The sequence below is a fragment of the Pisolithus orientalis genome (genome assembly GCF_024613125.1).
Source record: "Pisolithus orientalis strain OTSU chromosome Unknown F5J12scaffold_48, whole genome shotgun sequence".
Classification (NCBI taxonomy): domain Eukaryota; kingdom Fungi; phylum Basidiomycota; class Agaricomycetes; order Boletales; family Pisolithaceae; genus Pisolithus; species Pisolithus orientalis.
In genome coordinates this window covers 71,236-83,496 of record NW_026260829.1, presented here as the reverse complement: position 1 = coordinate 83,496, position 12,261 = coordinate 71,236, and the positions used below count along the sequence as shown (strand labels likewise).

Genomic DNA, 12,261 nt, shown 5'->3' with positions numbered 1-12,261 from the left:
ACCCGCAAGTGAGCGTTCGAAAGCGGGAAGTTGTCAGTGAGAACTCCATGGCAATACGAACTTTTATGATTCTTCCCATAAACGAGTCATAGGTGACGAAGAGGGAGAAAGTTACACACGGTGACAACAGCTGCACTTCGCTGTTGTCAAGATTATAATGAGAATTGGCACTGACATTACCTACCGACCGCTGCGAACGTGCATACCTATCATATCACCTATTTGCGCAACGGTGGAAATGATCACCCGCGTCAGATTACACGATCCAGAACGACACATTTACGGATATCCATCCTAGTCCCCCTCAGCCTGCAGGCCATGGCGTCCAAAACTGTCGCCATCCTTGGCTGGCAGCTGATAAGCCAACGAACCGGGCACAACACACCAGGGGAAAGATAGGTGCCGATTAGCAATTCCCCAGAATTAGTTACAAGGAAGAAAACGTGCTGATTTGACAAGATATGGTAACTTATGGTTTTGAAATAGTCAGCATCCGTGTTGAACATGATCCCGGAGCCCCACAGTCCCCGACTCTGTCGTTGAGACGAATAGAGCATATGTGTATGACATGGACTTCCGAAACAGCTCGTGATGAAAGAAACATTCACTCCAGCATCACAGACAGTTACAAGCAAACTACCATAAGATTGAACACGGGCTGTACAGCACAGAACACGACGGTATGTTTTCACTCGCCCTCTGGAATTCTCTTTGTACATGCCCTCTGGACGCTGGACAGACAATTGATCTTCCTCACATTCAACTATTCAAGTCTTTGCCCCGGTGTTTATTGCAAATGTTCGAAAACTTCGGATCAGAATCAGCCCCCGTGTCACGCTATTAGTAGGCTCGGAGAGAACCTTCTGGAGTTTCTCCAGCGTCTATGACCGATCGGGTGGGCTACCAGCCATGGGTAGTCTAACGTTTAGGTTCGTTCTCCGCACTTTGCACATTTGAAAGCGACGGCGGGCCAGTGATAGGTCATCGAGACCTTGGTAGCCCCTGAAGTCACTCTTACCGCAACCCCGTGGCTGCTGTGGGCTTCGTGATGATATGGCTCCGAGTATATAAGAGGATGCTCTGCCAACTAACCTTGCGTGCGCAACCCAAAGCATCTCTAAATGTCTACGATTACGCCCCCAGTTATATCAGCCATGAGTTCTGATAATCGTAAGCAGTCGAACCCTCTTGACGTGGTTATGATTCTAACCAGTCTACCCTTAGGCACCCTGGATCAGGCAACATTAGTCAATGATGATGACTTCCTCCAGGCTTGGCTTAACAGCATCTTACGAGCGGCAGATCGACCCAACGTAGGCCAAGATATTGTGCAACCAGTGCAGACTCCGCCTATCGAACGCGATCACTTCTTCGAGGTCCAGCACGTCGTTACCCTCATCATGGAGGATGGCAACTGGATGCAGACACCGATCGGACAATATATCGATCTCGTAAGTGCCACGAAGCTGGATTACTGCACTGATACACGTCGAATGATGCCATATTCGCCACAGGCCTCCTTCGTCAATGATCAGCGAAATATTTTCCGCATTGCACGTACCCTTAATCAGGCGAAGAAAACAATTCCCTTCGCCAGCTACCCAACCGAACCCCCAAATCACGAATTACCGCGCCTTCAGGCTGCAGAGTGGAACAGTCGATGGCGACATCAAGTGGCTGGCCTCCGAGATGGCAACTCGCCAAGGGGCCAATGCCGCTCTGACGCGGAGGATCGGCGGGAGAATAAAACAAATCATGCGTTGGCCTTAGCTATACGTACACTTTCATGGAAGTCATCTGCTGTTCTTTGACCAGCCATCGAACCAATCTGTATCTTTCTATTATTCCGATTTCTGTCACGGGTAAATCGAGTTATTTGGACTCTAGGGGACTGCGTGATCACAAGCAGGTCCGGGCCGGGACCCGATCCCGGTCTCCGGTCCGTCCAGACTATGTAAGCGAGGTAGACCGTGGCAGCGTATAGTAAATCCTGTACAAAATGCACTTTTTTCAACCGACAAAACCCTCTCCCACAGGGAACCTTGGCGCATTGAATAGGAACGCGTGCCATGGCATGCCGAGGATGGCGCCCTGCAAGCCACAGCATGGTAGCCTAACTCACAGTACTATTTCCCATGCTTTTTTCGTGTCGCATTCCTTTCGAATGCACGGAAATCTTCGGTGGTCAGAAGAACGATCCCGATCTAACTTACACAATCGTCATCCGAGGTATGAGGAATGCCTTTTGAGCCTGATTGGGTCGTACTGTCACCACAAGTAGTACCAGGTGCGAATGTCTAATCTTGTTGAATTTGTTTGATGCTTGGAAGGAACATCGGGGACGGTCGGACAAACGTTTATGTGCTGGACCAATACCAATGGTGATTATCACCGTGGACTCCCGTTGTGAGTTGTTAGGATCACGATCCAACCATATCCGCATGACACTTTGGCCATCCCGCGCCCAGTTCTAGGCATTGCATAGTAGACACATTGTCAACTGCCCCCGTCAGCTCAGGGTCAGGCTGCCACGGAAACTTCTCTTCCGACGGCCATTGCCGATAGCATATGGGACAGTCCAAACCAATTGCCGACAGTCTCACACTGTCAAAAGTTGAACCATGTCCCGGTGATTGCCAGATAACGACTTTCTCTAACGGTTTCCCTCGTCTTATCTATATAAGGACGACTGTGCGCATAGCCTATCGGAACCAGTAGCAACTATCTTTCCGCAGGAGTCGAGCTGAGTCGAGATGTGACCTGGAAGGTATCCACCTCACAACACGAAGTGGTTATGGTGTGTGTTCGAGCACAATGGAAACGGCAGACCCATCGACATCGTTGCGGTTATACCTGCTGTGAATTGGCTTTCTGCCGCCCTGGCCAAATGAAACCAGTGACTGGTCGTTGTCGCAGTCACGAACATTTCGAAATCACCACACGTGTATCAGAAACGTGATCCTGGAACAGGCGTTCCGAGCGGTTTAGGGGATCTTTTTTGCCTAATACTAACTAGGAGAATGATCTCGCGAGTGGTAGAAGTGGTAATTTGAATATAAGTGTTATCAGGATGAGACGAGATAAGTGACTTATGCCTGCTATGTCACTATGTTCACTATGATACGAAGTTGGGACTTGACGGAAAGGCAATGATCGGGGACTCTTGGGTTTAGGGCTACGGATTGGCGGATTAATCATGCGGTGGCAACATGCAGGCGATACCGCTGGATGGTTTGTATTAAGGTGGAAAGTGAGGAATGCAGAACTCCCAAGCGTTGAGGTGGTGCGTATACATACATAGTGCCCGTGCACTTTGGGGGATGGAGACGGGCATTACAAGACTTGCACGGTCACAGACTTGGCGAGGACTGCGTTGATTTTGAGACACCCCCGGCTTGGACCATGGTGTATACGATATTCCGTCAGGACGAGTCCACAGTAATACGATCTCGTTCGCTTGTGCTCAGCCGATTAGATATCTTCGGATGGAGGTAGATATAGGGTACGTAAGGGGTGGAATCCGTCCCGGGTAATACAGCTGTACGTTACCGTTCTTCTTCACTTGCCCCGTCGTCTTCTTCATGAAAGGTAGTCATATCCGAGTCGTCCGACGGACAACCTCTCCGGCATGGCTTTCCGCGGTGTCTTGGTCATATTGTTTCCGCACTATCCGGGTCGCTTTCTCGATGATCTTGATTCAATGTCCAACGTTTCAACCCTGCAGTCCTCACATGCAGACCTGTTCGAGCGCTCATATCAAAAAGCGGTTGCCAACTGGCCCGTCTATGCCGGGCTCGCGCGCCGTACAGCTTGAACGCGCACGACAAATGGCGCGCCTGATTTCTTGGCTGCGGCACTGCCAGGATATCGTTTCACTGCCAACTGGAGAGCTACGTGCCACTCAACCCAGCTAGTGGTGTGCTGTATGCACACGTCTCCCTGACAGCACGTGTTTACATGCATGGTGTGCTTTGCCAGTCGCTTGCAAGCTTGTTGTTAAAATGTGAATTGACCGACCCGATTGTTGTGCCTGTGATTATTGTTTTGTCTGGTGGTTTCGCATAGTCTTGTCTCTTTTTTTTTCTCCTCGTTGCCACGTTGAAGCTGCATTGTGGTGGCGACCCTTGCTGTGCAAAGAAGAGATGCGTCCCACCGACCTTCTCTTCTGTAAGGAGATGGGTCCCCTGTCTTTCTTCTTTCGGGTATCAACACGTTGTCTCGATGGATTAGGCAGCCAGCCACCGTCATAATAGCCAACTATGTCCCTCCCATCGCATGGCTGTAATAATATCACCGGACCCATCTTAGCTAAATAGCAACCTCGATTCAGTACCTCCTCCAATCTTTCTCTCCGTCTTACTCTGCCTTATCCCATGCTGCCATTATCGATCCTCAGTTCCCCTACACCGTCCGCTGCTAGTCGGCTTTCAGACGGCAGTCGACATTCAGATAGCCACAGCGTGGCATTCTCAAGAAATCGAAGTGTCCCAGAATTCGAGATCGAGCGACTTCCAAAACAATCAAATGGTGGATCCAAGAGACCAGCAGTGCGCAGGATGCAGTCGGATTATGGTGCTGAGAACAGTCTCCGTGTCAGCATCTCGCGAATGGTTGCAGCCAAAGCGCGTCCGTTCACTGCCTCGGGTCATATCCCACTCGATCCAACCGCACTAGTCCTGTTCTTTCGTTCAAAGGTAAGGTCATTATCGCAACCCACTAGTCAACACGAGGTCTCACCTGTTGATTTTAGGGTGGCATTACCCATTCGCTCGATTTCCCCATCGATGTCGATTACGACACCCCACCGGCTCTAGACGTCCTGGTTGCAGCTTGCCGACCTCATACGACAGCAGGCATCAATGTGTACCCGGATCGTGCCAGTGACTCCCTCTTCTACCCTCCTAACCTCCCCCTCACTGCCACCCTCGAAATCGCCAACCACCCCATTCTAGAAGCCGTTCGCAATGCTCTCTTTCCAAACTTGCCAGTTGGCCACTATCTCGTCGCTGTCAGAGACAGGCTCGAGATCGTCCTTCATGGATGTCGGATGCCTGCTCAACCGCGGACACTTCGCAACGATGGTCGAGTGGCCACCGTTTGCGTGACACTTCCTGTGCACTATTGTGATGGTGCACTGGTCGTTCGCGATGCAGGTGGGATCGAAGAAAAGTTCTTTGGTGTTGGCGGCAAGCCAGACGAAGTAGAGTGGACAGCATTCCTAGCCGACTGCGAGTATGAGGTCGAGACCGTGACCCAGGGATGTCGCATGAGCATCTCGTTTGCCGTACACCTCAAGACCTACGGCCCATCAGTGGATCCCCTGATAACTCCAAGCGAGCGGTTCCTTGACCTCCTGTCTCCAGTGCTCAGCTTGTCTCGTGGACGGAAGGTGGCGTTTTATCTTACGCAAGACTATAATATCAATCCAGCCGAGTCGCTAGCCGAGTCATTGGTTCCTCATGTAAGTGATCTCTTTCCCCAGCATCGTGTACTTGGCTCGGCGCAAGCTGTGGAAATGTGACGAGCTAACGACGCATGCAGCTGAAAGGAGGCGATTCGCTTCTGTACCACGCCTTGAAGGCGTACAAACTTACACCGGAGCTTCATTGGGCTGCAGGCGGCTATATTTGGCCAATAGATCGTACGGTCGAATGCGGGAATGATACAAACGACTCTCCGACGAGCGCCGCAGGAATTATGTCTTTCTCCTCTGTTTTGCCGTTCAACTCGCCATCAAGACGAAGTGCGCCGATGAGACCGATGAGTTTTTACGGTGACCCAGAAGAAGACGAAGCAGAACTGACGAGGATCCAAACCGATATCATACGACAGAGGGTAGAAGAGAGCGGTGCTGTGCCGCTTTCGGAAGCCGAGATATTCGTCTTGTCGGATTGGGCGCCTGGACCTTTGGCGAAAGAAAAGGTTTACTTGGCCTCGAATGGGGAACTGGAGAAGCTGATTGTGAATGTTCTCTTGGTAACCTATGTCCCTTGATGACTATCGTTGCTACGATCGGACCAGTCGGGTGCGTTTGCTTTCGTTCCGTCGCCCTTCCGTTACTCCGCATGTACCGCTTGCACGGTTTCACGACATTATATGTATAGTTTGACGACAGCTTGTTACAATATTATTGTAATCGAACACACACACCACCTTGTAATAGGTAATCGATTGAGCCGAGTGGAAGAAGCCAACGGGATCAAATATGTCGAGAGTGATTGGCCGCTGACTAAACTGGGGATTTTCAATCTCCGCCTAAACTATCGGAAAATAGCCGTGTCTGGTGTTCGTCGCCGACGACCGCGACAAACTCACGAAGTTGCCATTTTCTAGTAAATACACCAGTGCGTCATCGTGCAGCATTTTACATCTGCGGCAATCAAGTGTTCACAAAGTCATTTTCTATCTAGTAATGCTACGGCTGTTGTCGAGGCGTGCGCCTGCGACGGGGCAACTCGGAAAGGTTGCTCGCGGTGGTTCTTCTCAACATAAAGGTATGAGGCAATTCTCCCTCTGCGTCGAATAACAAAGAGGGACACTTGCTGACGGACGTATTATTTTGGGTGCTTGATGAAAATTCACGCTTCTAACACCACCAAACCAAATCTACTCGCATGTCATACGGAACTTAGCAGGCCGCCGGTCGATAGCATCGACGTCTGCCCGTCAGGCGGATATTACTTTAACGGTGGATGGGAAAGAGGTGACTGTTCCACAGGGTGAGTCTGCTCACGCTTTCCATTTGGTCACGGGTTTTCAAGAAGATGCGACAGGTACTGCCTTGATTCAGGCATGCGAAGCTGCTGGTGCGGTTATACCTCGGTGAGCAGAGAATTCTTGTTGGTTCTTGTTCTTGTACATCACATTGACCTCAGTCTAGATTTTGCTACCACGACAGGTTGGTTTATTTCTATCCCTCGTAATCTTTCGCATGAAGCTGATTTTGCGTTGTTGATGAAGACTTGCTATTGCTGGTAACTGCCGGTGAGTTTACGTTTGCGCCGAACAAGCCGTCAATTTCCTCAGCTTGTGGTAGTATGTGTCTGGTGGAAGTGGAGCGGTCCCCGAAGCCCGTCGCATCATGGTAAGTATATTTCCGGAGTCAAGCGACGTGTGCCTTCTTACAGCCACCAGCGCCATGCCTGCCATGCCTGGTTCCAAGGTCTGGACAAACACGCCGCTGGTTCACGAAGCTCGGTAGGTAGTCTCCAGGCAGACTTCTGTTCACCCGGCCAATATCTTGCAGTGAGGGCGTCATGGAATTCCTCCTTGCAAACCACCCACTCGATTGTCCGATCTGTGACCAAGGTGGTGAATGTGACTTGCAAGATCAGGCCATGCGCTATGGCTCGGACCGTACGCGTTTCCACGAGATTACTGGTAAACGAGCCGTCGAAGACAAGGACCTGGGCCCTCTTGTGAAGACCTCGATGAATCGCTGTATCCAGTGTACACGTTGCGTCCGTTTTGCGAATGAGGTTGCTGGTGTCGAAGAGCTGGGAACGACCGGTCGAGGAAACGATTTGCAGATTGGAATGTATGTGGAGAAGACCATGGACTCTGAGTTGTCAGGCAACGTCGTCGACCTGTGTCCAGTCGGTGCATTGACCAGCAAGCCTTACGCCTTCCATGCACGCCCATGGGAGTTGAAAAATACGGAGTCGATCGACGTCATGGACGCGCTCGGCTCTAACATCCGTGTCGATTCTCGGGGTGTCCAGGTCATGCGGATACAGCCTCGCACGAACGACGACGTCAATGAAGAGTGGATCAGCGACAAGACGCGTTATGCGTACGATGGGTTGAGGTTCCAGAGGTTGACGACTCCGCTCATCAAGCGGGGCGAACGCTTTGTGCCTGCGACGTGGGAGGAAGCTCTGCAGGCTATAGCAGACGGTTTGGCTTCGTCTGGAGCGAAGGACGATGAGATTCAGGCTGTCGCTGGTCACTTGGCAGACACGGAATCACTCGTTGCTCTGAAAGACCTCCTCAACCGGCTAGGCTCGGACAACTTTGCTCTCGACCAGCCCAACGGCAATGCTCCTCCAGTACACGGTGTTGACGTGCGCTCGAATTACCTTTTCAGTAGCACGATTCCTGGTTTGGAAGAGGCGGACCTAATCTTACTCGTCGGTACGAACCCCCGCCACGAGGCTGCTGTTCTCAATTCTCGCATAAGGAAGAGCTGGCTACATACCCCTCTAGAAGTTGGTCTTATCGGTGAACGTGTGGATACTGCCTATGGTTACGAATACCTAGGTCCCGATGCTAAAGCCCTTGCTGAATTCATAGCTGGCAAGGGGCCCTTTGCAGCGAAATTCAAATCTGCAAAAAAACCACTGATTATTGTTGGAAGCGCACTTGCTGAACATCCTGATGGTGCTGCTGCTTATAATGCCCTTGCAAAGTTCGTGGAGAAGAACAAGAACACGTTCGTTACCCCTGACTGGAATGGGTTCTCTGTACTTCACAGAGTGGGTTGTGTATGTGGGTTGAATGGGATGTAGCTGACTATGACGTCTTCCAGGTTGCATCTAGACCTGCCGCGTATGAAATCGGATTCGTACCCTCGAAGAAGGCTTCTACGACGAAGCCCAAATTCATATATCTCTTGAATGCAGACGAAGTAGACCCCAAATCTATTCCTAGTGATGCATTCGTCGTCTACCAGGGCCATCACGGCGACTTGGGAGCATCGTTGGCGGATGTATGCTTGCCTGGTGCAGCCTACACGGAGAAATCCACGACGTGGGTAAATACCGAAGGTCGTGCACAGTTGGGACGGGCTGCGGTGCCACCACCAGGTGCTTCGAGGGAAGATTGGAAGATTATTCGGTATGTCGTGATGCTTTAGTATTGCTATGGGTGTGCGTGGCTGATGATGTGCCTAATGTGCCAACAGCGCTCTTTCAGAAGTCCTTGGTACCCCTTTGCCCTACGATGACGTACTGACGTTGAGAGACCGTATGTGGGAGATCTCACCCACTCTGGTAAGATATGACGTGACGGAACGGACTTCTGCGGATCTTGCACTGTCTGGGTTGAAGACTCTCGCCGAGGCGACTTCAGCCGCTAAAGCGACAGGCAAGCCATTCACGAAGCCCGTCTCTAACTTCTATCAGACAGACCCTATCTCTCGAGCGTGAGTGCCTTATCCTACTTCCTAATTTGTACTGGGACTCGCTCTGACTGTGAGGTGTGATTAGGTCTGTTACGATGGCTCAATGTACACGTGCGTTCGCCGTGGGTGAAAACTATGGTTTCAGCGAGCCGAAGACTGCCTCTGAGGTGGCGACGGCGCACGCCTAAAGGGAAGACCGAATGTATATACGTTATTTACTCGGGTTGCGCATGCACTTTTTTTATCCGCCACGCTCGTTGTGCATCACTCGTAGTATGGCATAGTAGATCGACCGACTCAGTAATGGGTTAGTCTCCCCTAGTCAAACCAAAGACCCGACGGAAGCTAGCCGTTTTCTCCCGATTGCAGTGAGTGTTGTAGTACCGGAAGCTCTTCGGTTTTTCACATGCTTTTCTCGCGACGGGAATCATGCCCGATAAATTGCCAGCCAATGAGTACAAATACAAGAAAGCTGCTGACACGTCGCCGATATCTTCTGCCCAGGGCCTGTGACCACTGACACCATTGTCGAGTTCGCCCTCAATCCCCCTTGAAGACAAGAGGTTTGTCGACGAATCCAGGCTCTCCGAATAGGTGCTTGATTCTCTCGTCGTTTGTGACTTTTGCGAAATGAGCGAAGGTGTGAGTGTACACCTGTTCGCGCTCCTTGATCCCGCAGATCGTCTGGCCTGCACGTTCCACGGCCGTGGCAAGGACGATATCTCCGAGTGTCAAGATGTCTTTCACAAGCAGGCCAGAAGAACGCGAAGCCAGGTAGCCTTCCAGGAATTTGAGGGAACGTTCAAGGCGCTCCTGATAGAATTTATGTTGCTACGATCAGGGAAAAAGTGAGTCACAGCCGCGGGGACTGAACCGTGACAAAGAAAAACAGGGAAAAGGTAGGCGTACCTCATCGTTATATCCCAGGAAAAACTTCGCAACAATACCGCCGTATATGAAACTTGCTGGGATTAAGATTTCCGTCTCCGCGAAGTGGATCCACTGGTCCACCTGGGCCGTTTCCTTCCTGTTGTGACCGAGGAGGCCGGCCTCAGGGACGAGCGAACTCACTGATAACGCGGTCAGTAACGATCCTCCTTCCTTGGTATCTCCTGAAAATTTCCTTAACTGACCATAGCGGGCGATCACCACGCCTTCAATCAGCCTAAACCCCTCGTTATCCTCGAAAGTGGGGATCTTGCCCAGGGGAAACTTTTGAATCCACTCGGGCGATTTGTTCGTGACTCCCCATTCGAAAGGTACCTGTTCAATCTCGAGGCCTGAGATAGTGGCTGCGCTCAGGATCTAATGTACCCCATTCAAAAGATATCTCAGTGTATGACCTGGGTAACATGACAGGGATCCTACAGCTTTTGTTTGGGGCTGGCGAGGGTGACCGTAGAGTTTTCCGATGGGTGCCATATCCGACGCTGAAAGTGCCTTGCGAGTAGGCTTGCTAGCATGCGGGGGACCCTAAAACAGACGCTTTTATGGGTTTCAGTCTAACGAGGCCTGAGTGCTGGCGTAATGTCATCATCGGTAACATCATATTTCCTTCCTGGTGATCATGCAAGTTCCATTGTTGGGTGCCAGGTGACCAAGATTACATCAATGCATGACTCATGCGTTTAGTGTCCCGCCAAGTCGCGAGGCCGACGCGTACATTCACGAAACCCTAGATCTTGGATGTTTGATGCCGCGTCATGAAGAGAAGACATGATTGTCTTCTTGTTATTATGATCGAGTTCATGAGCTCCCCAGCCCTCCGGTAAGCAGCTGCAAACTTCTTGTATAGTACTAGGCATTGACATTCAGGGTACCTTTGTCGTACACGCGAGGATGTATGAGTCCGTACCTCCGTCATCAACAAGTTTCTAGACGTCATTACGCGGCTCGGAGACGGGGCCGAGTGCTCGACTGATCACTTCCGACGTCAAGGAAATTTCGGAATATATCTCATCACCACGCTTGCCAGCCGATGCTGAATTCTGAATGGGAAGATAAGTGCCGTTGGGCAAGCAGTGTGGTAAAAGTCTTTCACCGCAACGTTCATCCCGTTATTGGGAGTGGACGAAGGCAAATGTTATCAATTGACCATAGCTCGAAGCTGGACTCGCGAAATCGGACTTGCGCTGTGTCCATGAGTGTCCCTATCGACTCTCGAGGCCACCAAGCGGAACGATACGTACGTAGGAAAACGGTATCGACTAGGAAACGACAGTCAATTCGCCTCCAAGACGGGACGATGAAAGGATATACAAGAAACGTGAGGAAAAATTAGACAAGTCTAATCAAGGTAACATAAATCAGAATCAGAGTCGTGACCAATCATCAATCATTCGTTTCGCACAAACCCAGCTCCGTGTTTCTATCAGATCCCAGCGTGAGCGTTCGTCGCTATCTCAAATCGTTAAATTGAAGTCCTTGATCTTACAGGTCCGATGGAGCGTTTGCGGTGGGTGAAAACTGCGGTTCAGATCATGGCTTCCGCAAACCGGAGACGGCGCGCGCGTCCAAATATATATTTTCAATTAACTAGGATCGCTCGTAAGTCACTTACCGTGCTCGTTGTTCCACGACATGGCACAATAGATCGACCGGTCGTAAGTGTCGCATGGTAGGCCAGCATAAGGGGTTGGGCGGTTAGACCCGACCAAGAAGCTCGCCCTACGGCATGCTTAGACTTGACCCTCTGCTATCGGACATTCGAGGAGACTTTATGGGCCGTATACCCCAAACACGAGACTGGCACAGGCGAGGCTGACATAAAGAAATGGGCGCATCGCATAATCACAGATGCTATCAAGATGAATCTACTTCTGCAGTGCCCTCGCGGTATTGTCGGGACGCCGACACTGGCCTAAGCAATCTGAGACCACTCCAATGGAAAGATTGGGAAACGGAACTGGCTCATTCGTAACAAATCTGGCATCTCGACGGACATAATTCTGCAATTCCTGACATCAGTGCGTGGTGGCTCAAGCTGTGGGGAAAAGACCCGAAGCCAAATATATGGAATCATGCATTTTTACATGCACTGGGACATCCCGAATAGACTAAACAGCTTCGCATTTGGTTATCTTGTGTGGTCCTCTATTCTCGTTATACTGGCGTCCGTGAAACTCTATATATTAGGTCGT

General features: G+C 50.8%; 3 protein-coding genes across 3 annotated transcripts; 2 read left to right on the top strand and 1 right to left on the bottom strand.

The window, feature by feature from the left end:
* The first annotated feature begins 4,206 nt into the window (after positions 1–4,206).
* On the top strand, positions 4,207–6,199 carry F5J12DRAFT_859209 (uncharacterized protein). The gene is made up of 3 exons (XM_051746800.1): positions 4,207–4,694; positions 4,751–5,461; positions 5,542–6,199. Exons 1-3 carry the CDS (start codon positions 4,374–4,376, stop codon positions 5,992–5,994), a joined length of 1,485 nt encoding a protein of 494 aa, XP_051595778.1. The 5' UTR covers positions 4,207–4,373; the 3' UTR covers positions 5,995–6,199.
* A 99-nt stretch (positions 6,200–6,298) lies between these two features.
* F5J12DRAFT_859203 (Ndufs1, NADH-ubiquinone oxidoreductase 75kD subunit (775)) lies at positions 6,299–9,555 on the top strand. Its single transcript, XM_051746799.1, has 13 exons — positions 6,299–6,342; positions 6,366–6,367; positions 6,396–6,494; positions 6,633–6,719; positions 6,774–6,822; positions 6,881–6,898; positions 6,961–6,984; positions 7,037–7,084; positions 7,135–7,197; positions 7,247–8,474; positions 8,528–8,835; positions 8,903–9,142; positions 9,207–9,555. Exons 3-13 carry the CDS (start codon positions 6,413–6,415, stop codon positions 9,307–9,309), a joined length of 2,250 nt encoding a protein of 749 aa, XP_051595777.1. The 5' UTR covers positions 6,299–6,342; positions 6,366–6,367; positions 6,396–6,412; the 3' UTR covers positions 9,310–9,555.
* Positions 9,556–9,661: 106 nt separating this feature from the next.
* On the bottom strand, positions 9,662–10,543 carry F5J12DRAFT_897120 (glutathione S-transferase C-terminal-like protein; the record flags this gene model as incomplete). Its single annotated transcript, XM_051747999.1, has 4 exons — positions 9,662–9,952; positions 10,031–10,191; positions 10,255–10,426; positions 10,490–10,543. 4 exons carry the CDS (start codon positions 10,541–10,543, stop codon positions 9,662–9,664), a joined length of 678 nt encoding a protein of 225 aa, XP_051595776.1.
* Positions 10,544–12,261: the final 1,718 nt, after the last annotated feature.